Genomic DNA, 25,500 nt, shown 5'->3' with positions numbered 1-25,500 from the left:
TCTTGGACTCTGGCTCCTTATGGTCATGCATCACCAAGTGTCACATTGGTTGCTTCAAAAATCGCAGAGACAAATGTTGTTTGCCACTCTTGGGTGGGGGCAACAACCACCCTTCGTGATATCAGTTTTCAGCCCCAGAATGCCTTTGGAAAAAATGGGCCTTCGGTCCAGCGTACCCTCAAGTTGCGTCCAAGGACAGAAAACGAGCAGGCGTAGAAGAATTTGACGTTCCGTGCCTGAATCCAGAAAAACAGTCTACCCCTGATCCGTAACATGGCTGCGTCCCAACATCCGTGGCGATTCAATAGTGTAATCATTATCCGACGTATCTTTTGCTTGGGTTTGTACGCTCAGGCGATAAATAAAAAGTAGAAGAATATCAGGAACATACAGCGAGCCTTTCGTCCAAGTAGTACAAGTCGTCCAAGTGGTCGGATTTTGGCTTCACAGTTTTTGTTTTTCTGGAGCTGCATTTGTTGGCATTATGTCTATTTGGATGCATTTTCATTTCCTCATTTTCAGTTTTTCTCTACCCAGGCTAGTAGCTCAGGTACGGTTCAGTACATACACAGGCTCAAACAGGAATATAACAAAAACTGAAGTCACCATTCATCTCCTACGAGTGTCTAACCACACAGCAGTGTCTGACAAGACGCTCGCTACGCTTCAACTCCAAAGGCAATGACAGTGGTAGCAACCTCCCGCCTGAACACAGAGCATCCCATCACTCGCACGATTTTCACTTAAGCAGTGGTGCCACTTAGGATATCGGAGTCACCGGCATCCAAGATGGCCATGGTGGAGCACCTGAAGAGCTTTCCACACGCAGTTCCAAGCTCGATCTAAAATGGAAGGAGGAAAATATTTCCCGCAGATTCCATTCCCGCAGTCGGGGGAGGAAAACGCGGAAAAATAAAAGATTTCGATGGTCAGCGCCTTGGTCAATACCCTCCGAAGCTTTTGTAGATGTTGCGGGGAGACATGATATAGCTTCTTCGCTGGGTAGAACATGACTACATGTGCCCGATCCTGCTCATAGATCTCGAGCTCGACTCAATCCCACATGTGTATCTTGGCTCTTAGCGCTCCACGTCACATGTTGCCTTGTTGAAAGGAAGCTGTGGTCTTGAGCTGAGTCGAGCCGAGGCGAGCCGGCGAATGCAGCATGTAGGAAAGGATATGGGGACGAAGGCAAAGGGAAGTAGTATGGGATTTAGTTTTATCTTACGTTGTTGCCGGAGAAATGGTGGACACTGGTCTTGGAAAGCATGGAGTAGTCTGTAGAAACGAAGAAAGTATTGTCAGATAAAATTCTTGGAGCGCATCAACCGTAAAACGAAAATAATACTGTAGACGATAGTTCTTACATTCGAGCTCACTCTTGCGAAGAGGAGGAGTGTTGCCAGCAATAATGACGAGCTTGGCCTTGCCAGAGCGGAGGGACTTCAGGGTAGACTTGTAGCCCAGGGTGACTATCCAATGAAACGGGAATAAAATCAGTTAGCCCCCAAGTCCATCCAAAGCGATGAGAAAGGCAAGTCCTTGAATTGATCGCCTTCGCAATTATGTATTTCAAACCGCAGAGTGCACTCACCCTTGCCGGACTTCATCACAAGCGCAAGGCGCGAGTTGATGTTGTCGGCGCTCTTCTTAGCCTTCTTTGGTGCCATCGTAACGCGTTAGAAATACCAGGAGGGCTTTCTAAAGGGAGATAATGGAAACTGATAAATTTTTGCGCTCCGGCACGGAATTGAGATTGAAGGATTGAAGTTGTGGTGGGTTTGCTCTAGCGAATTTTCGAACGAATTTCTATTGTGGGCTTAAATATCGGAATAGTGTTTTTCCGTGGCAGAGAAACTTCCCATAACCAAGTGCTTTTTCATTCCAAGATTTCATTCACCAGGAAACCCGATGGTATTGACAATAATACATTATTGTTTAATATCCTATCCAGGGAATTTCAGTAGCCTCGATAATATATTGTCTGGCGTGCTACGTTCCGATGGGTGCTGATCCGTCTTCAGCTTCCTCCACAGAATTCACCCAGGCATGGACTTACATGATGACCTGTTGACACAATATCGTATGCTAACTAGTTACGCATCCACGGGGATGACTTTGCAAACGCAATCTGCGCTAATGACTTCAGAATCATAATGTTCAAGGCCATGATCACAATTTACGAAGAAACTCGGGGGCGAAGCCAGCACCAACACTCTCAATTAGGCAAACGCTGAAATGGGACGTGCGTTTGATTTAACCTTGACCTCTTGATGATTATCTTCCTCCGAGGGCTCCTCTGATTATTTCCATCTGGGAAATTCTAGAGTTGGACTTGATATTTGGAGTGAGTTGATACTCCAAAGGATGGATCCAAAGGTATAAGGGTGAGTGAATACTACTTATAACAGCAGAGAGATTATTTCGGCTTATCTTTCGTAGAAGATAGGCAGGATCTAGGTCTCATTGCTTCACAGTTTGGCGTGCTTACCAGCTGGAGATATGGTGGAGAGGCAAACCAAGTTCCAAAAGTTGTAAGGCCGGAAAGTTGAGAGTACCAAACTCTTCACCGAGCGGGTGGTAACTCACTGAGAAACGTAACTCTCTGTAGGTTTCGATTTTGAACGGCTGACTTGTGTTGGGTTGATTTTAGATTAAGGCTCATCGTGGACCTCAACCAGGGCACCATCCAAAACAGAGTAGCGTTCATGCAGGAATTAATTAAGTGGCGCGGCCCGTTAGGCTAAGATATGAGATCGGGTCGCAATGAGGCGAGCAACCGGTACAATGAGGAAACGAAATAGTCCACAGTTTGCTCAACAGGTTGAAGCCCTGGAAAAACAACCCGAACTTGATACGTCGGAATAAAATTGGAGTTGATAGTAAGGGCGACCGTGTTACAGAAGACTCCAGCAGGGATCAGCAAGTGTGAAAATCCATCAGGGCGTCCAAAGCCAGCCCCGAAGGTACGGTCGTAGGGGATAGGCAGTATGTATGTGCATCAAACTGTGAGCTGACTTGTCAACAAAACGGATAGGTGCCTGTAGATGTCACAGCGGAAGGTTTTGAATGAAGGTCTGGAGATCGTAATAATCCCAAACCAGAATAGCGTGCCAAGCGGGAGGCCTAGCCTGGTGCGGAGATTACCACGTACCGCGTATTGTTCACGCTTAGTATGGCCCGTACATCAACCTCGTTGGCATTGCTGGGGAGACCAAGCAAAATGGGAGTATTGATCGCGTATGGGCTGCGTACCAGCCAAGTAATAACTTAGACTTGATGAGATCAACGTCTTGTCTCGAGACAACAACAACCAACTATTTTTTTTAAAAAACTTTAAGTGAAAGACACCCTCCATCATTGATTCTTATATACCTGCTGGATATTCACCAAGTCACGGTACTAGCCATCGTCTATCCGCTCTTTATTGATTTTCAGCAGGCGCTCTCGGGATATTTTTACTCTTGAAACTCTGGTGTCCGTCTCACAGCCTCGATCGAGATATCGCATTCATATCTCATTCGTCCCCCAATTGACCACAGCCCCCCACGGACATCATTTCAGCCTTGAAAAGCCACCGTTTTGATCAGGGCTGCCTGGTATTTTTGCAAACTCATGTGTTAAGACGAGCTGTTCATATCTACTTTATCATCACGGCGCCATGTCGAGCACTGCAAGAAAGACCTCATACGGCGGAAGTGGTCACAAATCCTCAACCGTGGACTCTGCAACAACCTCTCCACCTACACGATCGCCCTCGCATTCGACCCAGTCTTCAGTGAATGGTGTTGGACGGTCCACACCTACAAGGCACTCTCCTAGCCCTGTCTCCGCTCGAGCAGCAGCACGTAAACCCGGCGCGGGTCGATCCAACCTCAGTATGAGTTCTGTTCCCAGAACGCTCTCAAGCCCCTCAGATGATGATGCGAGAGCCCAGAATGCCGCCCTCATCGATGAACTGAAAGAACAGGTTCAGAAAGCCGAAACTGTCTCAGATCAGTACCGAAAACAACTCGGCGTTCTGCAACTGCGACTTGATGAAGCGGTTAGTGAACAGGGAAGATTAGAAGAGCAAGCACATGAAAAGGACAGCGCATTAGGTGCGCTCCAGGCAGAAGTTAAAGAATTGACGAGGCAAGTTCGCGATCTAGAGCAAGCTCATGAGACGGAGCGGATAGCCATGGCAAAGGAGAAGGAGCAGCAAGCGAAAAGAGAGGAGGATTTGGAGTCTACAATCCAACGTCTGAAAGAGACCATTGCGCAGAAGGAATTTCGTATCAATGTGGAGAATGAACGCAACGTCTCCAGGTCGCGTAAGTTTCCCTATTTATAATGAATTAGTGCTTTCTGCGGTTGTTGACTCCCAATTTTTTTGTTATTTTTTTTTATAGCGAGCTTTCGAAATAGAGCTTCCGCAGATCTCGAAAATGGACAATTTGCCCCGTCTTCCCAGCTCCAACGCAGCCCTTCCCGAAACAATTCAAAATTGATTTTGCAAAAGGATAAACTAATTGAATCTCTGAGACTCGAGTTAGCGGAAGCCCAGATAAAACTTGTCGAAATGGAAAACTTGGGTGGTGGTCGCCAACACGATCTGGAGCGCGAGCTTTTGGAAGCTAGAATGGCAAACGCTCGCCTGATGGAGGACAATGAGAGTTACCAGCTTCTCCTGAGCGAGAAAACATTGAACGGAGACTTCTCCAAAGGAGATTTCATGCATGAAAACAACCAAGGAAACCAACAAGTAGGCAATGGACTCGGATCGCTCGCGGATGAGCTTGAGTCGGTTGGCGAAGGTGGAGGTGCTGACTCCCGTCGGCGACTCGAAGGAGAGGTCAAATCCCTCAAAGATCAAAATAAGGCTTTGAGTCTCTATATTGAAAGGATCATAGGGCGCCTGCTACAAACTGAGGGATTTGAGCATATTTTGGACAAAAATGACACTGATCCTTCGACCTCGCTCTCGAGCAAGCAGGCAAATACTGATAAAGATCTGCCTCCGCGGCCCCTGTCAGACAAGGTAGAAGGAGCTGGGACATCATTCCTCCAAAGAGCAAAATCCGTTGTGTCGGGACAAGCTACTCGGCCAAAACCCAAACCGCGGACAATGAGTAATCTTACACAGGGCCTGATCCATCAACCCCAGCTTGAGACCCATCCTACGATGAATGAGAATCCGGATACCGCACCAAGTATCCCTCTAGGACGCTCACGGACAATGCACCGGAGGTCCCGTTCAGATCAAGCAGACGGCACCGCTGCCGCCGTCGTAGGTCAGATGTACCGTGGTCCTTCTTCCAATGGTCCTCTCAGTCCTGGGATCAGTCCAACACTTTCATCGGGACAAGGACCGTTCTTCGCCTCAAGCATAGCGTCAAAACGAGCTTCTGTCCCCGTCGGTTCCATCTCGAGCAGAACCCACGATCGGGGATTGAGTAGCACTCCTAGCGTGTCGAGCGATCGCAGCGGTGAGGTCGGCTCAAGTGAAAGCACATCCAGCCCTTCACGCTCCAGCCCGGGTATGAATAACTACACCGGTGCAGTGATGACACAGAATAAATTGCGGCCTTTGCGCCTTGTTCAGGAAAACAAGGAGCTTGAAGGTGGTGACCAGGCCGATGAAGACGCACGCAAGAAAGCGAATCGTGGAAGCTGGATCTCCTGGTTCAATCGTCCTGGGCAAACCGATTCTCCAAATGTCACTTCGCCCACCTAATTCGACCATTTTAACCACAAAATCATGCGTCATGGGTATGCTATTCTTGGACAACGTTATACATATTGGATTTTCTTCTCGCGATCCCATTTACGACCCCTTTGAGACGATGGATGTTTCATAGTTTCTCATCTCATTTACATACACTGATTTTTCTTCTAATCTGACTTGGCTTTTTTGAAATTTAAACCTCGCCATGTCGAGATCATCTGAGTACACCATATTTGATATTAATTTCCTTATCGAGGCAGATATTTCAAGGCTGAAGACTATATGAATATACCAGTTAATATGTCAGGTGAATTCCATGCTGTGGTGCTAGCTAGGACTCATTGCAAGCTGTGCGCGCTCGCCTACGTTTTTATGTTAATTTGCTTTTCTTTGCCCTAACGAAATGTTTTGGATCCTTGCGTGTTTTGATGTTTCTTTTTATAAATTTCATACCCCCCTTCTGTGTCACCATTCCAGCTTTGATCTATGAATCATCATTTACGATTGGCCGTCCTTCACTTCGAATTTGTAACTATCTAGAGCGGTAAATTGCCCAGTGTATATCTCTCGAAACTCATGTCGTGGCATCCAACTCCTCACCACCAAAACCAGTGCTTTGTATCTAGTTGAATATTCTTCAGTGTAGATATTGGTGTTATTATATATACAAGCCCTTTACCTTCCACTGTGTCATGTGCATATTTTATTGTGTTCATCCCGCAGTCTATTTCTGCGAGTAGCCCTTCACTTCGAAAGGGGCAGATTTAATATCACGTGATTTATCGACAGCTCACGCGAGTCTGGCTGGCAATATCACCAATATTAATATTACACCTCACAACGAATTTCCACCAGAAGCCCACTGCACACGCAATACGCACAGCCAAGATGCCGACCCCAATATCGCTGTTTTCTGTCAATGCAATCCTTATAATGTCCACGGATGACTCATCGAGGATCTTCGCGAAGTACTACTCCCCTCCACACCCTCCTACCGGTATACCAGCCAACTCCTCAGACTATCCTGGCGCAAACCCGTATCCCACCGTGAAGGACCAGAAATCGTTCGAAAAAGGCCTGTTAGAGAAGACTGCCAAGCAAACCAGTGATATCATCTTGTATGACAATCGGGTCGTTGTGTTCAAGACGGAAGGCGACGTGATGTTGTATGTTGTTGGCGGAGCGGAGGAAAACGAGGTTCTGCTTTACAATGTTGTCATTGCGCTAAGAGATTCGTTGAACATTTTGCTACGGTATGTATTAAAATTGTATTTTCTTTCCTCTCTCCTCTCTTCTCTCTCCCAGGCTTTTTGTTTGTTCGGAAGTAAACTGACCGGGTTGGTGTCCTATTCCCGCACGTGCTTATAGATCCGGTGTCGACAAGCGCAGCATTATCGAAAACTACGACCTTGTCTCGCTAGCCGTTGACGAGATTGTAGATGATGGCATCTTCCTTGAAACGGATGCTGTACACATTGCCTCGCGTGTCAGCCGTGCTCCGGCGCAGGATGTCCCAAATATGAAGGGAATCGATTTGTCGGAACAGGGCTTGTTGAATGCTTGGGAGTTTGGCAAGAGGCGGCTTGCGGAGCAGTTGCGGCATGGCTTGTGAAGAGACGGGCTTCTCGTTTTTGTTTGATTATGCCGACCATATCTATGCGTTGACTTTCGTTTTATCGGGATACAGCTTCTATGGGCATTGGCGTATATGGTGTTACTTCGATTTTATGCGGTTCTCGAGCGAGAAATAACTTACACTTACATTTGTTGCGGAATATTTGTAGAATGGATTCCCTTCCTCTATTTGCATGTTCAATACCTATATGATCCCTCTTTCTTCTGTTTCTTACCCCCAATGAAACTGTGGAGTATCGAACTTTTTGCTGAGCTTCGGGTGAAGCCGAAAAGTTGGCGCATACCAACTCCTCGTGTTAATGTTCTTTATATGCATTTTCTTAGCCCTTATATTCCCAATGGGCTGGAATTCCGTCCTGCGGAGATAGAGTTGAAATCTTTTCCTGGTATATGTGTAGTTAAATTTCGCCCCACTATGTCACCCGAACTGCCTATTCTAAACAGAGGTGTAACTTCCATCCTCATTGTATGTACTCACAACAATCACCCAGCCGTTCTAGGCCCCCGTGAAAATGAAACAGAGATTCTCCTCTCTCGACGTCAAGGTCCGTCAATGCCGCTTGTTTTGGATGAAGTTGTTCACACTCTAATTTAAACAGGTCATATCGAGGGAGCTCTCACAGGCTTTGGTTGGTCTACGAATTTCTAACATCTATGACCTGTCATCAGTATGCAGTTCCTCTCCCCATCAGTTAACACCTCTCAAACCCGATTTACTGAGATATATTCTACCATAGCGAATATTCCTCTTCAAGCTAGCCAAACCAGACACAAGAAGGCAACTCATCGTCGACACCGGCTTCAGATGCCATCTTACGGGGTACTCTCGCACTACTGCCGCCGCCCCCTCCTCATTTACCAGTCGCTTGCGCAAGTTCCTGAAAACAAGAAGGGTCACAGCTGTCTCTCAAGTGGGCACAGATAGGATCATTGATATCGAGCTTAGCGATGGCAACTTCCATGTCCTCCTAGAGTTCTATGCGGCAGGAAATATTATCCTAACCGACAAGGAGTATAAGATACTTGCACTTCACCGGATTGTACCTGAAGGCAGCGACCAGGAAGAGGTTAGAGTGGGATTACAATATGTTCTCACTAACAAGCAGAATTATAATGGGGTGCCGCCGTTATCTATTGAGAGATTAAGGGATGCATTAGAAAAGGCGAAGGATCTTACGGGACCCGCCGAGGCTGCGGGAAAGAACAAAAGAGCGAAAAAGAAGCAGGCTGAAGCTTTAAGGCGAGCTGTCTCGCTGGGATTCCCGGAGTATCCGCCTCTGCTTCTTGAACATGCATTCCATATAACTGGTTTCGACACGAGTCTGAAACCGGAGCAGCTGCTAGAAGATCCCAAACTGGCGGAAAAGCTGATGGTGGCGCTTGTGGTGGCAGAAAATGTCAACTCCAGTCTTTCAACTGCGGAGGAAACGCCGGGGTATATTGTCTCGAAAACAGAAGGTAAAGCTGGAGAGGATGCCTCGGTGGATTCTACTGATCCATCCAAGTCGAGCAACGTGGCGTATATTGATTTTCACCCTTTTGAGCCGAAGCAGTTTGAGAGTGAACCTGGAACATCAATTCTGAGATTTGATACGTTCAACAAAGCAGTGGACGAGTACTTCTCGTCAGTCGAATCACAGAAACTCGAATCGAGACTTACTGAGCGTGAGGAGATTGCAAAAAGAAAATTAGAAGCTGCCAAGACAGATCAGGACAAGCGTGTTGGGGTGTTGAAGGAGGCTCAGGAACTTCACATCCGCAAGGCGCAGGCAATCGAAGCCAATTTGCTGCGTGTTGAGGAAGCAGTAAATGCCGTCAACGGGTTGATAGCGCAGGGTATGGACTGGGGCGAAATTGCTCGTTTGATAGAGATGGAACAGAGTCGCCAGAATCCCGTAGCCAAGGTTATAAAATTACCGCTGAAGTTGTACGAAAATGCGGTGACCTTGCTTTTAGGGGAGCCTACGGAAAATGAAGAACCGATGGATGAATCTGAGGAGGAGGCGGAAGTGGAAGAGGAGGAAGAACAGGAAAGTAGCGAAGATGAAGATAGCGGGAAGAAGCCTGGAGTATCCCAAAAAACACGGCAACCGCTACTATCTATTGATATTGATCTTGGGATCTCACCCTGGGCGAATGCGAGACAATACTATGAACAGAAGAAAGCTGCCGCAGTGAAAGAAGAGAAAACTCTCAATTCCACCAAGAAGGCTATAAAAAGCACGGAAAAGAAGGTTGCTGCGGACCTTAAGCAGGCATTAAAACAGGAAAAACCCGTGCTTCGGCCTACAAGGACACCGTTCTGGTTTGAAAAATTCATATTTTTTTTGTCTTCTGATGGATATCTTGTTTTGGGGTTGGTGACCATTCTCATGTCCTGCGGCTTCTTATTATGTTTTTATTGCTAACTGTGTGAGTAGTGGCAGAGACGTCCAGCAAACGGAAATACTGTACCGACGACATCTAAAAAGAGGGGATGTGTTTGTACACGCTGATGTGCAAGGAGCTATTCCCATCATTGTCAAAAATAAACCGGGCACCCCAGATGCTCCTATCCCACCGGGGACTCTTTCCCAAGCCGGCAACCTCTGCGTAGCAACTTCAACTGCATGGGATTCTAAAGCGGTAATGGGGGCGTGGTGGGTGAATGCCGATCAAGTATCCAAGACTACGCCATTAGGTGAATACCTTGTAACGGGTGGTTTTGTTATCTGTGGCGAGAAAAATCAGCTTCCTCCGGCTCAGCTTCTCCTCGGGTTTGCAGTAATGTTTCAAATCAGCGGAGAAAGTATCAAGAATCATACCAAGCATAGAGTACCGGATGAGGCTCCTACCTCAGAGAGTGCGAAGGATATTCTGGGGACTGAAGAACTACCCTCTGGTCTCGATTTGGAAACGCCAAAAAACTCTAAAAGAAATGAGACAGATCATCAGCATCAAGAGTCTGATAGTACGGATCAAGAAAACGGGGAAATTGAACAAATTGCGGACAATAAGCGAACAAATCCCTTGTTGAATGATGGGGCCGAATCGAATCGTTCTGGTAGTGAAAGTGAGGAACCGAACATTGGGGAAAATGGATCCCAAGATGTCGACGCTAGATATGACAAGGGATATGATAACTCTAGATTCGAAGCTGTGGAAGTACCAAAATTGGGACAAATGGAAAACTTATCCAAGGAAGAGGCCAGCTCCGAACCGCAAACGGACTCCATCACAGCACAACCTGCCAAACACCCCTTTGTCAGGGAAAGACGTCTGTTGAAAAATGGGTTCATCGAACAGGTCCCTGCGCGCCTGACTGATCCTGCGTCCCATTCGGCCACCAATGTACCATCACGTTCCTCAACTCCATCCATAGGGGCATCAACCGCCACGCCAAACATCCGCGGAAAACGCGGCAAAAACAAAAAAATTGCCACCAAATACCAGCACCAGGACGAGGAGGACCGTGAGCTCGCTCTCCGCCTCCTGGGTTCCGATTCTAAGCCGGATAAGCTTCGCGAAGCTGCCAAACGCAAGGCGGATCGACTGGCCGAGCTTGAAGCCCAAAAGCAAAGACGTCGTGCACAGCACGATCGAGCTGCTCAGGCTGAGCGAGAGCGACAAAAGGCATTGCAACAACAAGCAGAGACACAAGCGGGTGGTGATGATGCTGACGGTGGTGATACACAACTCGATGCAGATACTGCGGCTGATCTTTCTTGTCTTCCTTCACTCATTGGCACTCCTGTGGCAGGTGATGAAATCGTCGCAGCAATTCCCGTCTGTGCACCCTGGACAGCCCTCAGCCAATATAAGTATCGCGCCAAGTTACAGCCTGGGACTGTCAAGAAGGGGAAGGTTGTCAAAGAAATTTTGGGAAAGTGGGTTGTTGATGCGACATCGGATGCGAATGCAATAGAAAAAGGAACGAGGAAATGGAAGCGGAAGCAAGACGACCACGAAAGTGATGGCGAGGCTGTCAATGAGAACACGAACGAGGAAACAGGGAGAGAAAATGAGGGTAAAGGAGAAGACCGCAACAATCATGGGCTTAATCAGTTAGCGCAGGTAGAGCTTGAGCTTATAAAGGGATGGAGGGATGTTGAAATCATGAATACGCTCCCTGTAAGCAAGGTTAAGATTGTTTCTGGCGGTGGCGGTGGTGGTGTAGGTGAAAAGGGCGGGGAACGGAAGGGTGCTAAAACCAGTGGAGGTGGAAGGAAGAGTGAGAAGAGCGGGGAGAGTAGGAAGGGAGGGAAAGGAGGGAAGGGGAAGGGCAAAGGAGGTAAATAATGGAGGAGCGTTGGGTTATTTTAGAGAGATGGAAATGTATACATGTACATTAGTCCAGTATAGACCAGGGCGCGAAATTACTTGAAAGCGAATATAGAAGCCAGAAAGATCCTATCTCGAAGAATGTGTTTGGTATATCTCTAAATAAACTTTCCCGCAAAACCTCTTATACTAAAATGGAACGGTAACGGATATCAACAGCATGTGTATGGCCATCATGAACTACGTTGTTAGAGTGGAAAACGGTAGCAAAATTTCTATGTACTTCTCATCTATCAACGTGGGGCGAAAAATATACCAACAAGAGATGAGACGGAATTTATTTAAAAAAAAAAAAATGAGGAAATCGACTATCATTATCCTCGAATCTCTTCCTCAGCTGCTTTTCGCAACCGGTTCATAATTGCAGCTGCGAGATCGCCTTCAGTATCAGAGATGCCCTCAACATATATAATGGAGACATTCTTCTCGTCTAAACCGCGAAGAGCAGAAAATAAGCCTCTTGCAATAGAGTCTGTGTCTGGGCCAATGTCGATGTCGAATAGTTCGATTGGGGTCCCCACATCTAGATCTGCGGACGGGACGAGTCGTAGACAAGTGGGATGATAGAGAGTAACAGGTGAAGAGGAATCGAGAGGATCTGTAAAGGTATTGGAAATACTCGATGCTCCAGAACCAGTTGCTCCATCGCTGATATCACAATCAGTACCTGTGATGCCCAATCCCATCTTCCAGAGCTTTGACCTGACGATCCCTACGCGGGGGATGGAGGACGTGATCTTTTCCCCACCATGTCCCTCACGGCCCGCAGCGACGGATAGATCACGAAGCAGTTTACTTTTAACAGTCTCGACGTCCTGTCCTGCTTCGAATAGCACAACCTTCGCCTTTGGCGAATAATGTTTATATTTCATCCCGGGGGCCCGCGGAACCTCTTTACCCTGCAATGCGCCATCTTCATAGCCAATCTGAACATCCTCCCAACCAGGGCAGGCTCGGATCTCTTCGATACCAATTCCTCCCGGCCGGAGTACGGCTGGTGGATATAGTAGCCCGTCGACCACAGTGCTTTCCACCCCAACGCCGCACGGGCCTCCATCCAAGATCATATTAATTCGCCCTTGCAGATCGGCATATACATGTTGAGCAGTGGTGGGGGATGGTTTGGTCGAAGCATTTGCAGACGGTGCGGCAAGTGGCCTATCGGCGAGATAGATGAGAAGTCGGGCAACTGGAGACGATGGCATTCGAACGCCAAATGTGCGAAGTGTAGATGTGACCTCTGGGGCGAGTGGGGAGGGTGTTGGGTTTGGGAGGATAATAGTCAACGGGCCAGGCCAAAATTTACTTATTAAAGGCTCGTATATTGGTGGGATGAAATTCCTTTTTCCTCCTTGTTGGGATCCCTCCGTTCTTGAACCGTAGCCCCCTTGACTTGGGCTGCTAGAATGCGGTTGAAGGAGACGCTGTAATTGCTCCCTTGAGCTCACGTGGACGATGAGGGGATTGTCTGACGGCCGCTGTTTTGCTTTGTAGATACCCTGAACTGCAGCGCTCCGTGTCGCATCCGCACCTAATCCATACACAGTCTCCGTAGGGAATGCCACCGGTATATCGCTCGTGCGCAGTTCTTCTGCTGCTTCAAGTAAAACCTTTGCCTCCGGGTTGCCCCGATCATTCTCTACTGTCCACTTTTCAACCAACGCCTTCGTCGTGTCCTGGATTGGAAAATTCAAAGAGTGTACAGGGAAAACGCAGGTAACTCTCTCTCCTGCATTTCTGTTGATTTGTTTCGGGGTCTTCCCCGGCAGACCATTCCGAGCTGCCATGACCGGGAGAACTTTATGCGCAGTAGGGTAGCGGAGAGCGGGGAAGAGGCGATTCGGATTTATCAATGCCGTTTTAGCAACTTCACGGCTTCTCGTCGTCCCTTCTCCTCCGCGAGCGTGGCGAATTATATTATATGAAGAAACTATGTTCGGTACCTGCCAGGCACAAACGAAACTATATACGCAAATCAACTAAATCGTTGCGCGAAAAGTCGCTGGCTGAGAGATACTAGGACGGCTGGCTGTAGGGCATAGGCGGGACTGAACACATTCTCAGCAAATAGAGTGAAATATGTACCATTTCAATAAAAGCCGGATAGATTGAAATAACAATAAATATCCTAGACAGCAGCTCATTAGGTAGTAGCGGTGGGTATCTGTTCATTGGGTTGTTTTTCTGAAGCTGAGATTTGGCTGCTTGAACTTTTTTTTCTTTTGTTCGATGACGTCAGCACAGCATTTCAATAACTAGTCAACACAGCCTGCTGAGTCAGCGTTTGAGCCGCAGCACGATCAACTGTTGAAGCAGCAGAGCCAAAGGCAAAAAACGACATGATGCTATATGATATACAACTGGATTAAAGGGTCTAGCAGAGCAAATATACTGTCCATGTTGACTTCCAGAATCTCATCCCAGTCAGACTTAGTTCATCTCTACTGAACATGCAATAGCTGTGTCATTACCTGAGCTGCAAATGATCTCACAGTTTTTATCCACCTAAACATCATACTCCTTCATACTCTCTAATCTTTTCTTTATTTTATCCTCTTCTTCAATAGGCTCAATTTTTGTGCTTGTCATTATTATTATTGAACATTCCAACGCTTGTTTTCAACCACAACTAGGCGCACTGAGGTGAAAACACCCTGTTCCACCTATTCTATCTTCCATAACCGCCACCCCTCCATAAATATTCGGCAGTAATACAGAAACAATGTCTTATGTCCTCTATTCTCTCACATTCCTAACACTCATTACATGCACAGGTATGTCTATTCACTCGCTCTAATCTTTCCAACCCCTGATACCCCTCCTCCTCCTGCTCTAGCTAACATATCATGACAGCCCTCTATCTAACCCGCACCTTCTGGCTCCCCCTCCTCCCCTTGCCTGACTATCTCTATTCCCGCCTCCCCGAATCTTTCACTGGTGACATGGAAGCTGGCCTCTCGTCCACCGACTTCGATCTCTCTAACAATATAGAAACAGGTGATGAGCGCAGGGGACTTGACCGCATCGCCAAGCGTGAAGTTCTGAAGATCATGAAGCGGCAACATGTGAATTTCAATGAGGCGAGGAGGATTTATACAGAGCGGCGCTTTGCGAAGAATGGTATTGGGCCTGATGGAAGGCCGAGGGATCCGAAGTTTGTTTCATTTTCATAGTGTTTTTTGTGTTTGTTTTTACAAAAGCAAAGTGTCCACATCTGCAAAAGGAAACAGAAGAACATGTTTGACCAGGCACTATAACACGGCAGTTTATTGTATAATATTTATTCGGTCACGTCTAATGATACGTGTGGACGGCAATCAATATCAGGTATATCTCACTTTCTCAAAACTCCTTCCGAGTCAATTTGAGAGGGGAAATGTATAGTCGTTATTACATTAGGCTACGAAGTAAATGCACAGCACTCGCTTCGTTCGAGTCATTAAGTACAGAAGGGGAGAACCAAAACGGAGGTTACAAGAGCAAGAGCACAGAAGGTGAGCTATAGATATTTTAGCAAGGTTAAAGTTAACAGATGTGAGACTCCACTGGGATATAAAACGAAGATGACTCTCCATTTAGCGATAAATATCTATTCAACTCCCTCTTTTTGGCATTGTTATAGAAGATAAATTTATAGAAGAATCATCCGTCCTAGATATTCAGCCACTATATCACCGATAGGACTGCGTCTGAGTGTGGTGGTGAGAATGAAAGGTCAAGAAAATAGACCTTTCGATCGTTGGAAATACTCGCTGATCGGAGAAAAGTGATAAACAGCTACAGTAAATGTCTCGCATGTTATTCTTCAACCGAAATGTTCTCAAGCTTGTAAACCTCGTAACCGGGCTCTTCGTAGGGATGTGCCTTGACCAGCGCTTTTACAGCTTCCTGCATCGTAGCTCGACCCATGCACAAGACTTCCACGCGCATTTCTTCAACAAACTCCAGGGAACCGACTTTACCGATGGTCGGATTTGCATCCCCCCCAGGGAGGAATTGGCCGGTACCCGGGGATTGGAAGCAGACCTTGGTATATTTCCCTTGTGGGTATTGACCAGCGCCTGCGTCGAATACGGCGTCTTTGCAAGCCTCCACATGAGTTAGCGGTGCAAAGAAAATAAGCTTGAAGCGATCTTGGTCCATGAGAGGCGATGAAACGTAGGACCTGGCTGGTGAGGATGGAACTGGATGCGGGGAGGAAATAGTTGAATGACGGGTTAGTGTCGAGATCCTGGGAATGCGCCCAATAAAAGTGAGGAGCATTCCTTTTCTATCCACACTTCCTCTCTTTTCTTCTCGGCTTGTTGTAATAGAACCAGAGAAAATAGGACCGTATCGAAGCTGTTGTTGTTCGTGGTTAATGGGGGATTTCACACTGGTGTTGACCTTCTTGTTAGCGATGACATAAGACACCAATGTGCCGCTTTTAATTGGTCAGTGGACCCTGAAGCATCAACCAGAACAATTTGGTCGTTATTTCGACCGTCAACTTATTCCCACTTCCAATTGACTGCCATCATCCTTTTAATCTCTAATTCCTAGAGTACTGCTCGACATCAGGCCTTGCCGCTCCTATTTTCTTCCAGGAATGGCATCCAAATTGGTCCCCTTTGCTTTGCGGCCGGGCCGTTTTGCTCTCTCTCGCGTGCCAGGCCGACAATGTCGGCCGTTCACAGTTGCGGCGCCCCTCCGGAGTGATACCCTCGCAGTCGTATGTCTATTTGACCTGTATACGTGAATACCGCAAGTATTTAAGCTAATATAAATGGCTACGTTAGCACAGAAACACCCCTGAAAATAACCCCAGCATCCCCTTCAAATTTTCTGAACAGAACCTCAAACTTATCGATGAGATACTCCTAAGATATCCTCCACAGTATAAGAAGGCAGCGGTCATGCCAATCCTAGACCTTGGTCAGCGGCAATATGGGTACACTAGCATCAGCGTTATGAACGAAGTCGCGCGCATACTGGAGATGCCCCCGATGAGGGTGTATGAAGTTGCGACATTTTACACCATGTACAATCGGGAACCTGTAGGGAAATACTTTGTTCAGGTTTGCACGACTGTACGTATTGACTGCTTAACTAGCCATACAATTATTTCTCTTATCCTCCTAGCTCCATCTAGAGTGATCCCCTACTAACCCAGCATGATTTTGCCTCTTTCGTTAGACACCATGCCAACTCGGCGGATGCGGTAGCGCCAAAGTTATGAAAGCCGTCACAGACCACCTCGGAGTCTCCAATGGCCAAACAACCCCAGACAAGCTGTTCACCGTTCTTGAAGTCGAGTGTTTGGGCGCCTGCGTGAACGCGCCCATGATTCAAATCAACGACGACTATTACGAGGACCTCACCCCAGAATCTGTAGTGTCTCTTCTAGATGCTCTAAAGGAGGCAGAAACGAACAAATCTGTCGAGGTTCCCGCCCCCGGCCCTCTCAGTGGTCGGAAGTCGTGTGAGAATAGTGCTGGTCTAACCAATTTGACGAATCCATCATGGAGTCCAGAGCTGATGAGGACGGATGGGGAGCTGTAAGAATTTAATACTATATATAAAGTCAGAAAATCAATGGAATTGGGGTTCATAAGGAGGAAAAGTCCGAAACTTTTTCTTCTGATTGATTTGGAATGTTTTTCATTTATCTTCGGCTTCATATTTACTCGGGATGTCTGTATAGTGTTTTAACTTCCTGGGTGCATATTATAATGCCTTTCCTTTCCTGTTTTCCATTCTATAAACATTAGTTTAAGTCCTTAGAATCCTCTGATCAATGTAGAATAAGAAATTAGCCTGTATTCAACGCCCTCTTTATCATTTCCGCATCACCATAGCCACGCGGGAAAAATGGTAAATCCTCCCTTCATGCAATATAGCTCATCGTATTATTATTTATTTCTAGCTCGTGGGGCAGTGCGGTTTCACATACAATGCCTACATAAACAGTCATTTGATCCAACGACTCCAACATATATCCTTCTACGAACCATTTCGAGAGAGCGAAATAGAAGAAATTCACCAAAGACTAACACCAGAAATACCCCTATCCCAGATATCAATCGAAAGCGAGCTCGTAACTAGAATAAGAAGACGGAAAAACTCCGCTTTGAAAAACAATGGTTCTCTCATCTCCACCTAGACAAATGGGATTCAAAAAGTGAACAAGAATGAAAGAAAATAGGTTAGTTTGCAAAAAGAAGCCCTCCAACACCCAAACAACAAAGGTCCACAAACACCAAAACTCAGACTTCAGAAGCATTACTACCATCCAACGAACTCCCCTTCCATTCAACCTCGTCCGTGGGCATCAAAACGTCATCACTTGACAAAGAGAGAAATCCGCCATCTCTTTTCACCAACCGCTCCCATCGACGCTGCTCAAAAATATTTACCTCAATCGTTTTTAGCGCCAGGAAGTGGTATATATGCACATGCTTTTGTTGACCGTAGCGTCGAGACCGACCAATTGCCTGTGCCATTCCCGAATTGTAATCATACTGCGATTTCGTGAATAGGGGGTGGAAAAAGATAACGTGGTTTGCGTTTTGAAGGTTTCTGTGGCATTGGTTAGGTATCAAATGCTGAAAGGATATATAAATCTAATATATTCATATTGAAAAGGGCATCAATGGAGAGAGGGGCTGATATTCGCAAAAACTTACAATCCAGACGCTGACACATCTCCTAGGTGCAAGATGAGAACCTTGCTCTCAACCTTTTCAGCCCTAGTCTGGAATTCTGCTATCTTAGATGAGGACGTTCGATCGTTGACGGAGATCATGAGATGAGGAATGTTCGCTTTCTGCAGCGCAGCGGAAGCGGCTTCCATGAGATCTGGAAATTGTATGAAAAGTAGCACCTGTTCGTCTTCTGCGATCCTCTCGGTATCTTGTACTAGTCTGGTCAACTCTAGAAGTTTTGTCCCACCGTACTCTTGCCATTTTTTGCCATTGGCATTGTTGTCGGTGAGTCTGTTGTTGATGAACGCAATGTCAGAGTAATTGATCATCCGAAAAGCTTCTGCGCCACCACTACATGCAGGAAGACGACACGTTTCCTCAACTCTGGCAGTCTCGATGCAGGCTTCGCAAAAAGCATGCCCGCATTCACCAAGGATGGTAAGTGAAGTTAGGTTGGTGAGCCGCCGGAAACATGAGGAGCAAGCAAAAACATCTTCTGGCTGTCGGTCCTGGAATGCCCGGACGACAACGAAAAGCCTAGCAGCTCTTACACGAACCAGGGCTTCTTCAAGAAGTCTCCGCAAGCTGTCAGTGCAAGTGTTAAGGTCACTGATAAATTCTGATGGCGTTTTGGGAAATTCAAGGCGAATGTCCGCTGGGTTTTGTTTTTTCTATACATTTGTGTCAGTGCGTAATAAATCTCAATTTATCAGTATTTGTATTTGTGGTGTGTACCTCTTGAGCTGTTAAATAGTAGCACTGTCCATCTTCAGATGTTTGTGCTGTGCGCGCAGCGGCAATTGCTTTGCGAAAACATGAGGTAACCCCTAGGTCACCAGCCCCATTTCTCTCCAAATGTTTTATCAGTGTATCGAAATGTGTTGTATTTTCAATTTTGGATCGCAGCCAAAAAGCATGTCTGAGTTTATCAATTATATCTATTGTAAGATCATAGAGTTGTCGATCTCTTGCGTTTTCCTCACTCGAGCAGAGTGACGTGAGATCTGTTACAGGTGGCTTTAAATCCTTTCCATCACCACTTTCCACATCGCTGCATGCGCTGGGCGGCCTTGCAGAATCGTCCATTTTGATACCCCTTGTTTTATCAATCAATCGTTTGCCCATTACCCTTTCGAGGGGTACAAAATGGGAGGAGCATTTTATCAGCGCTTCTTCGGGTCCGCTGCTATTTCCCAGTATAACATCATTTCGAGACATTGCAGAAGAGTCGTATAGGCCTCTTCCGTTTCTACGCAGCTTTAGATTCTGAGACATTAACTGCATGAACAACTCGAGGTAGGCTGCTCGTTCTCGTGGCGCAATTATAATGGGGCAGATATGTTCTGTCCAAGGTATTTCATCGATGCCAGGTACATTCTAGGGAAACCAGAATGCCACAATATCAGCAATATCCCACAATCGTGAAGGGGAGCAGTGGAAATTACCTTCCGCATAAATTGGTCAAGAAAGCTCTGGGCTACGTTATGTCGTCTTCGATGCCATGCTGTACTACGTCGGGTAACGAAAGGTTGGAATTGTTCGGCATCTACCCAGTTAGCACGTACGTCGAGTAACAATTATGCCAGATGCTTCGTGCAAATACCTGTCTGCTCCCGCTGAATCGTTCTCAACCTTTCGTTTTCTGTCTTCTCGCGCTCATCGCCATCTACTCCAAGCGTGATTCCTAGAAAAGGAGAGAATGATTTGACATCGGCAAAGTCATTGAGGGGAGGCGTTCCAGATAGGATCCACTTGCTACGAGCGGGGATAGCAAGCACTGATGAATAGTTTCGATCTTTCGAGTACGTGAATTCGTCTATCACGATTCGGCTGTATTCAAACATATGAATTAGAGGGGATCGCATTCTTTTCCAATCGCCATTGCAATTCAGAAGTTGAAACGTTTTGTCGAACTCGCTACCGGGTCCAAAAGTTGACATTCTTTTCGATTTCTTTGCCTGAGGGGCTTTGGTTGCCTCCGAATTTGCAATATCGGGTTCGTTTCCCCTATCGTACTCCATTGTCTTCCTCTTCTTATTTTGCAATTTCGATTGAACGATGTTGAGTTTGGTTTCTGTGTCATTAACTGTTTCGTGCATTGCCACGCTATCATTGTTAATTTTCTGCATCTTTTCCTTGAGATTCAACAGATGGTCTTGGAATTTTCGCCCCTTTAACCGCCTAGAAGGCTGGAATCTTGAAAACACTCCACTGTTCCTAAAATCAGCTTGCTTCTGAACCATGTTATGGAGTACTACTTCGGGTCCTTTTGTCAGAAGAAGGTCGACGTGATCCCTAACGGCGGCCGTCGCGTCACTCAGCCATTCATCAAATATCCGACCATCCCCTTTCGGCACTGCAGATGTTGCTGCAAAAAGCTCCATCCTTTCATAGTAGCTCGCTCCACGAATCACGGAGGTTGAAAGTAACACAATGTCAGCTATTTCAAGTCGAAGAATAGCTAGTGATCGTAGCGAGGCAATTGATTTGATCTCCAAAACATTGTACTTCTTGCCTAAAAATTTGGTAATTTCTCGAGACCATTGATCAATCAAATGATGAGGAACCACGATCAAAGTAGCCTTGATTGGAATCGCCCCTTTCACAAAACGAGGCACATTTTTTACATCCTTGGTGAATTGATAGTCGATTAAACCAAGAGTTATCGCTGTTTTCCCATATCCAACGTCATCGCCCAAAATGCCACCGCGCACAAAATGTTTAACCGTGGCTTTTGCTTCCGCCCTCCAATTTATAGCTGGTAACATTGCCTCCACGACCTCCTCCTCTTGGAAAGGCTGAACCACATCCTCCTGCTCTTTCATCCAGGTAAGTGATCGCAATTGCTCGGGCCGGAGATTAAAGAACTTGAATCCGGGAGGTTGCGTTGATTCAACGTCGCCTTTGTTATTTTGCTCCTTTAACATAGGTAGTCGCTGGCGAAGAAAACCGACATTATCAATGCAGAGGCGCCATTCCAGGGAGACTTGGGACACTTGCTCCTTTTTAGCCAGTTTTCCCCTTGCTTGATGAATAAGGGTTATCACATTCAAACATAGTTTTACCTGTAGAATAGAATCATGACCAAACCTAGTAAACCCCAGAAACGCTGCTGGTCGTTTCTTTATGCTTTGCTCATACACGGCAGCATCCTCTGGGTCTTCGTAGCCATAGATGCGGTCTTTTTCGTCCAAAGCCCATATTAGTCGAGGTTTTCGAGGCGCGCAAATATCACACTCTTTTCCGCATTCCTCATTATCCAAACATATGCCAGTCCATTCGCTAAATTGCTTCACTGAACTAGCCGGTTGTAACAACCATGAAAGTTTTCTTAGAACAGCTGGTGATTCCATCAGATTTGAGACCTTCCATGTACCAGGTTCCGAGGACAATTCTGCGCCAGTTGCAGGAATTGAGGATACCAGCATCGGTACGTAAGAATTTAGACATTTGGATCCGATGCTTGTACCAATAATTTTGGGGGTTGTAGTCTGGTGGAAAGGAGATGGGGAGTAGATGTCAAGAGTGACCATGTCAGTCATAGTGGTCTTTCGGAACCAGCAGCGAACGGACTCGGGCTCATTGGAAAGGGTACATGAATCCCAATTCGGGCGCAATTCTGCTATTATAATACGCGCCTCCCCGATATCCAGCCGATCATGGCCGAGCGCAAAAACCCAAGAATCAAACTCTGCAGGACCAATATCTGTAGGGTCCAGGAAAAAGTAAACAGGAGGGCCACAGCCAGACACCATCTTCTTATGCAAGCTTCCACTAGCGGCACCACAGTCTTGCAGAAGCTCGTATTCTCCGCGGATATCAAACTCCAAATTTTGAACAGCAGCATCAGTTGCGGATATATTGATTTGACTCCAGACCTTAGCATCAGCAAAGTGCGAGCGCTTCAACCCAGCTCGCGAACCGATAGATGGAAGTACATTGCCCTTCCCAGAAACAAAAATATCAAAACATGAACTAATTGGGGACGTAATATGCCAAATTCCATTCAATATATTCTTGCCGGACGGGGTCATGGAAGCGATGGGATAACGTAAAACTTGCCGGAGGGGAGAATTGCTCGGTTCATCTTTTGGTGGCTTAAGGTAAAGGGACCATTGCAGCCTTGTGGAAGAGCAAGCAAATTTTAGTACGGATAAGGATCCTTTATACGTTATCGTCCAGGATCTCTTTCGGGTCACACCTTGAAATCGCAGCTCATCCCCTAGTGCTGGAAGAAGGACTTTGAAAAAATCATCCCACGTCGATGAAACGTCAACCGGAAGATCGTCTTGCCTTAGTTCTCGGTATAACGCAAGGGATAGTCCGTTAACTTGAAGTCTCATCGGTAGCTTTTGCTTCAATTGGGTCTCGAAATTTATTGGGGACACCCGCGCATTCAATTCATCCTTGGGAATTGGACAATATACATGTGGAGGATTGCGTCCACATGATTTGCATGCAGTAAAACCGCATTTCAAGCATATCAACATGTCGGTTCTTTTCGTCAATGCTTGGCCTTCACAAATACACATTCTCGAACTTCGCTTTCCGATTTCGAAAACCTCGTGTGTAGATAGCACAATTTCGTCCCCCGAATGAGCGGGGACCAGCTCCACAGTGTCATTGTCAGCAACTTGCATCTGAGTTATAAAGTGTTCTTCGTTTTTGGAGTTACTTCCGCCAGTTTTGCCAGGCGCAAGAGCCTGGTATCCTACAATCAAAGCACTCATAATCGCCACCCCTACAACAGTTGAGCTCATCGCGTTGCCTGCAAGATCGTTGAGATCTCGTTGACTGTCATTGCCTAACAGTAACCTATCGATAGGAATCCCCTGCAGAGCCAACGCCTCGATACCTAAGAGAGGGCCACCCCGCGAAGTGACAAAGTGTTGACCCCGTGGAGTCAAACAACCAGAAACCCCGGATGCACGCTGGTCCAGCTCCCTGTCAAGCCCCTGAGAAAGGTCGATGATCCGGCTATCAATTTGTTAACATGTATCATGAACATGGAAAGCACAACGCGACTTACGATTTGAAGTTGATATCAAAACCTCTGATTATGCTCCGCAGGTAATTTACGTCAAGCGTATCCCAAACACGTTCGGTCTGCACTTTGCTCCATCTGCGCCAATAGAAGTCAGGCATTTGACAGTTACCGTTGTCCTGCCAACGAGTAAGAGGTCTTTTATCCCCAAGTCCTTCCCTCATTCTATACCGAAGGTGACGTGCTTTGTACCGAGTCCAATCAACGGCCTGGCGGTCCTTGGTTGTGTTGCAAGATATATCATCGATGGCGTCCAGCAAACGAGGGTCATCGTTTTTAAGTAAGAATTGCGTGACGGGGGAACTCGCAGGGCGTTCAAAGTTTTTCATCATCTTCGCAAATGCGGATGATTTAGAGTCTGCAGGAGGTGGAGTTTCAAGTCTGGTTTGGTCTATGCAGAGCATATATCCTCTCTCACGAGTTTGTGGCAGGTAGTAGTTTTTTGTGTCTACTTTAATGTGATAGGCGTGGTAATCAATTTCCTTGAAAGCATCCTTGATATGGCCCCACGGGGCTCCGCAGACGTTCTCTAGGATCATTAAGGGTGGCCTACAACGTTGAGTGTATCGCAACACGCCATAAAATGTATGGCCTGATTCCCCCATTTCGTCCAGAGTTTTGCGGTAGAGGTTCATATTTGAAAAATCCACGCAAGAGAATCCAACAACCAGTAGATCCAAAGTCGAGGGTACTTTACGGAGTGAACCAAATGCAGTAACGCTGGGGATCAAATCAGTATACGATCCTTTCAAGGGAGGATTGTGTACATACGCTTCATCAGCAATTAGCTCATTGACATCTCGAAAAATAATATCGGGTGAGAAATTCCGCTGGATGTATGACTGTTTGAAAGGATCTATCTCTGCACTGAATAAATGGCGCATGTTGAACTTCTGGCCAAAGATCTTTTTAAAACCTATGGCCATTAGCAAAATCACATAAAGAACTATACGGGTCACGTACTAGCCATCACCATTTCTAGAGCGAGAAGAGGCGCTTCAGTACCAGAACACATGGTGGCGACGCGAAGATCTCGCGAGCCAATGTGATCGAGGAAGTTACTAAACCCATTCCTTTCGGCATTGATCGAAATATCGTCAAAAATATCCTCAATTTTGCTTATTGGAGGGAGGTTGAAATCGAGTCCTGGCTTGGGTTTCTTCCCAGGCAGTGAGTGGTATTTGCCTCTCAAGATTTCTGGAGGTGAATTTATCGATATTCTCAGGTCGTTTTCCTCGGATACATGGGCGTTGTCATCACCAACATTTTCCGACACGGAGGTATTAGTTTCCACGCCAGGATTGGAAGAAGTAAAAGTATCAGGAGTGACACTGGAGTTAACAGAGTCTTCTTCATCAGTTGGATCACTAAGGACTTCATCCATGAGAAATGTTTTTGTTTTCTTGAGGAGATGGAGCGCTGTCTCCTCCCGCTTGACATGTCGAGAGAGAAAATTAGCTGGTGGTCTTATCTAGAAAAAAAGTTGGTAAACGGTTACCTTCTGGCTCATTGTAATTGCAAAATCTTTTTGCCAAAGAAGGCAATATATAAGAACGCGTAAGTTTCTCCAGCCTTCTCTTGAATTCTGAAAGAAAAGATGATTGAGGGTAATGAAACAAGAGGATGATGGTAAGTGAGTCCACATGACGGGCTTGTTATCTGTAGATGAAATGATCTTGTTTGTTGACAAGTCAGGGGTTGGACAAGCGATGAGAATAACGTCAACACACTGAATAACATTGAACATCTAGAGCCTGTAGGCTTATTGTTATCTGAAAGGCATCATTCGAGAGTATCCCATGAGCTTCTCACAGAATCAATCTGCAGTGTTTGCATCTCACTAAACTGCCCTATTTGGTAAGGTCTGATAGGCCAGCGACAGAGGGTGGAAAGCCAATGGATATCCATTTCATAGAATGCACCTCAAAACCTTCATCAGATCAATGATGCTCTGGCTGGCAACAAGAAAAAAAAATCGGAATATCCCAACCGAAGCTTGGATATTTCCCGCCGGGCACTCAAAAAGAAGTCATTAGTAGACGAGGTGTAGTGGAAATTAGCCCCTATGAAGACTAATAGATATTGGAGTCATCTGCGAAAGAAAATACCGC

General features: G+C 46.3%; 9 protein-coding genes across 9 annotated transcripts; 5 read left to right on the top strand and 4 right to left on the bottom strand.

Moving 5' to 3' along the window:
- Positions 1 to 1,219: 1,219 nt before the first annotated feature.
- HCBG_00889 (60S ribosomal protein L30) lies at positions 1,220 to 1,670 on the bottom strand (the record flags this gene model as incomplete). Its single annotated transcript, XM_045427939.1, has 3 exons — positions 1,220 to 1,278; positions 1,368 to 1,472; positions 1,595 to 1,670. The coding sequence occupies 3 exons, from the start codon at positions 1,668 to 1,670 to the stop codon at positions 1,220 to 1,222; spliced, it is 240 nt and encodes a 79-aa protein (XP_045291914.1).
- A 1,991-nt stretch (positions 1,671 to 3,661) lies between these two features.
- HCBG_00888 (uncharacterized protein) lies at positions 3,662 to 5,716 on the top strand (the record flags this gene model as incomplete). The annotated part of the gene is made up of 2 exons (XM_045427938.1): positions 3,662 to 4,313; positions 4,392 to 5,716. 2 exons carry the CDS (start codon positions 3,662 to 3,664, stop codon positions 5,714 to 5,716), a joined length of 1,977 nt encoding a protein of 658 aa, XP_045291913.1.
- Positions 5,717 to 6,595: 879 nt separating this feature from the next.
- On the top strand, positions 6,596 to 7,319 carry HCBG_00887 (coatomer zeta subunit; the record flags this gene model as incomplete). Its single annotated transcript, XM_045427937.1, has 2 exons — positions 6,596 to 6,960; positions 7,076 to 7,319. 2 exons carry the CDS (start codon positions 6,596 to 6,598, stop codon positions 7,317 to 7,319), a joined length of 609 nt encoding a protein of 202 aa, XP_045291912.1.
- A 438-nt stretch (positions 7,320 to 7,757) lies between these two features.
- HCBG_00886 (DUF814 domain-containing protein) lies at positions 7,758 to 11,620 on the top strand (the record flags this gene model as incomplete). The annotated part of the gene is made up of 3 exons (XM_045427936.1): positions 7,758 to 7,808; positions 8,080 to 9,647; positions 9,763 to 11,620. The coding sequence occupies 3 exons, from the start codon at positions 7,758 to 7,760 to the stop codon at positions 11,618 to 11,620; spliced, it is 3,477 nt and encodes a 1,158-aa protein (XP_045291911.1).
- A 356-nt stretch (positions 11,621 to 11,976) lies between these two features.
- On the bottom strand, positions 11,977 to 13,449 carry HCBG_00885 (translation initiation protein Sua5; the record flags this gene model as incomplete). The annotated part of the gene is made up of 1 exon (XM_045427935.1): positions 11,977 to 13,449. The coding sequence occupies one exon, from the start codon at positions 13,447 to 13,449 to the stop codon at positions 11,977 to 11,979; it is 1,473 nt and encodes a 490-aa protein (XP_045291910.1).
- A 935-nt stretch (positions 13,450 to 14,384) lies between these two features.
- On the top strand, positions 14,385 to 14,835 carry HCBG_00884 (uncharacterized protein; the record flags this gene model as incomplete). The annotated part of the gene is made up of 2 exons (XM_045427934.1): positions 14,385 to 14,436; positions 14,516 to 14,835. 2 exons carry the CDS (start codon positions 14,385 to 14,387, stop codon positions 14,833 to 14,835), a joined length of 372 nt encoding a protein of 123 aa, XP_045291909.1.
- A 625-nt stretch (positions 14,836 to 15,460) lies between these two features.
- HCBG_00883 (uncharacterized protein) lies at positions 15,461 to 15,805 on the bottom strand (the record flags this gene model as incomplete). Its single annotated transcript, XM_045427933.1, has 1 exon — positions 15,461 to 15,805. The coding sequence occupies one exon, from the start codon at positions 15,803 to 15,805 to the stop codon at positions 15,461 to 15,463; it is 345 nt and encodes a 114-aa protein (XP_045291908.1).
- Positions 15,806 to 16,250: 445 nt separating this feature from the next.
- HCBG_00882 (NADH-ubiquinone oxidoreductase) lies at positions 16,251 to 17,203 on the top strand (the record flags this gene model as incomplete). The annotated part of the gene is made up of 3 exons (XM_045427932.1): positions 16,251 to 16,373; positions 16,441 to 16,731; positions 16,838 to 17,203. The coding sequence occupies 3 exons, from the start codon at positions 16,251 to 16,253 to the stop codon at positions 17,201 to 17,203; spliced, it is 780 nt and encodes a 259-aa protein (XP_045291907.1).
- Positions 17,204 to 17,907: 704 nt separating this feature from the next.
- Positions 17,908 to 25,297, bottom strand: HCBG_00881 (DNA repair protein rad8; the record flags this gene model as incomplete). Its single annotated transcript, XM_045427931.1, has 8 exons — positions 17,908 to 18,220; positions 18,328 to 19,016; positions 19,081 to 19,722; positions 19,791 to 19,891; positions 19,949 to 23,322; positions 23,375 to 24,161; positions 24,353 to 24,821; positions 25,202 to 25,297. The coding sequence occupies 8 exons, from the start codon at positions 25,295 to 25,297 to the stop codon at positions 17,908 to 17,910; spliced, it is 6,471 nt and encodes a 2,156-aa protein (XP_045291906.1).
- Between the last annotated feature and the right edge of the window lie 203 nt (positions 25,298 to 25,500).

The sequence above is a fragment of the Histoplasma capsulatum genome (genome assembly GCF_000150115.1).
Source record: "Histoplasma capsulatum G186AR genomic scaffold supercont2.1, whole genome shotgun sequence".
NCBI lineage: Eukaryota > Fungi > Ascomycota > Eurotiomycetes > Onygenales > Ajellomycetaceae > Histoplasma > Histoplasma capsulatum.
The sequence above is the reverse complement of the archived record's forward strand: the minus strand, read 5'-3'. Positions and strand labels throughout refer to the sequence as shown.